This window comes from Merops nubicus, unplaced genomic scaffold (assembly GCF_000691845.1).
Source record: "Merops nubicus isolate BGI_N331 unplaced genomic scaffold, ASM69184v1 scaffold44177, whole genome shotgun sequence".
NCBI classification, from domain to species: Eukaryota; Metazoa; Chordata; class Aves; order Coraciiformes; family Meropidae; genus Merops; species Merops nubicus.
Window position 1 is genome coordinate 4352 of NW_008619135.1, and position 638 is coordinate 4989.

The window sequence follows — 638 nt, forward strand, 5'->3', positions numbered from 1 at the left end:
ACGCAGTGATCAGGCAGCCCTTTGACTGGAGAACAGGCATTGGGCTGTCCTGCCCCTGAGAAATCCCTGCTGGGTGCCAGCGCAGAGGTGGTGGAAGAGCCTCCCCAGCAAGGGGATGGAGCTGAGCCAGGTGGAGCTGCTTGTTGCCTCCAGCCCAAGAAACCTTTGGAGAAATACCGGCTGGAGGGAGGGAAGCTGCGCTGCAACGCCTGCCCCTTCGTGTGCTCCCGTGTCTCCACCATCACCTCCCACGTGGAGGATGGGTGCCGGAGCCTGGAGCAGTTCTGGTGCTCCCTGTGCCCTGAGGCCTTCCACTCCCAGCGGGCCCTCAAGACCCACTGTGCCGAGAAGCACGTTGTGTGTCCCAAGGAGGATGGACCCCAAAGAACTGAGCTCCCTGAGGGGCGCCTGGGCCAGGCGCCTGGGCCAGCCCAGCGAGCTCCCACTGGACACGGCCCCCCAAAAAGCCACCCTGCCCAAGAGGAGGCGCTTTTCCTGCCCCACCTGCCCCTTCACTTGCCACCAGGAGCGGGCGATGAAGACGCACAAGAAGAGGGGCTGCGTGGCGCTGGGTGAGTTCCGCTGCACCTCCTGCCCCTTCACCTCCAAGGTGGCCAAAGCGCTGCGGCTGCACCGGC

At 65.0% G+C, this 638-nt stretch overlaps 1 protein-coding gene across 1 annotated transcript in view; it reads left to right on the forward strand.

Moving 5' to 3' along the window:
- ZNF142 (zinc finger protein 142) overlaps nucleotides 1-634 on the forward strand; it is a gene marked incomplete at both ends in the record, with an annotated part of 4870 nt that extends 4236 nt beyond the window's left edge. The window contains 2 exon segments of the mRNA XM_008943674.1: nucleotides 1-407; nucleotides 409-634. The exon segment at nucleotides 1-407 is cut by the window's left edge and continues 27 nt beyond it. Coding sequence (XP_008941922.1) covers nucleotides 1-407; nucleotides 409-634 — 633 coding nt within the window.
- Nucleotides 635-638: the final 4 nt, after the last annotated feature.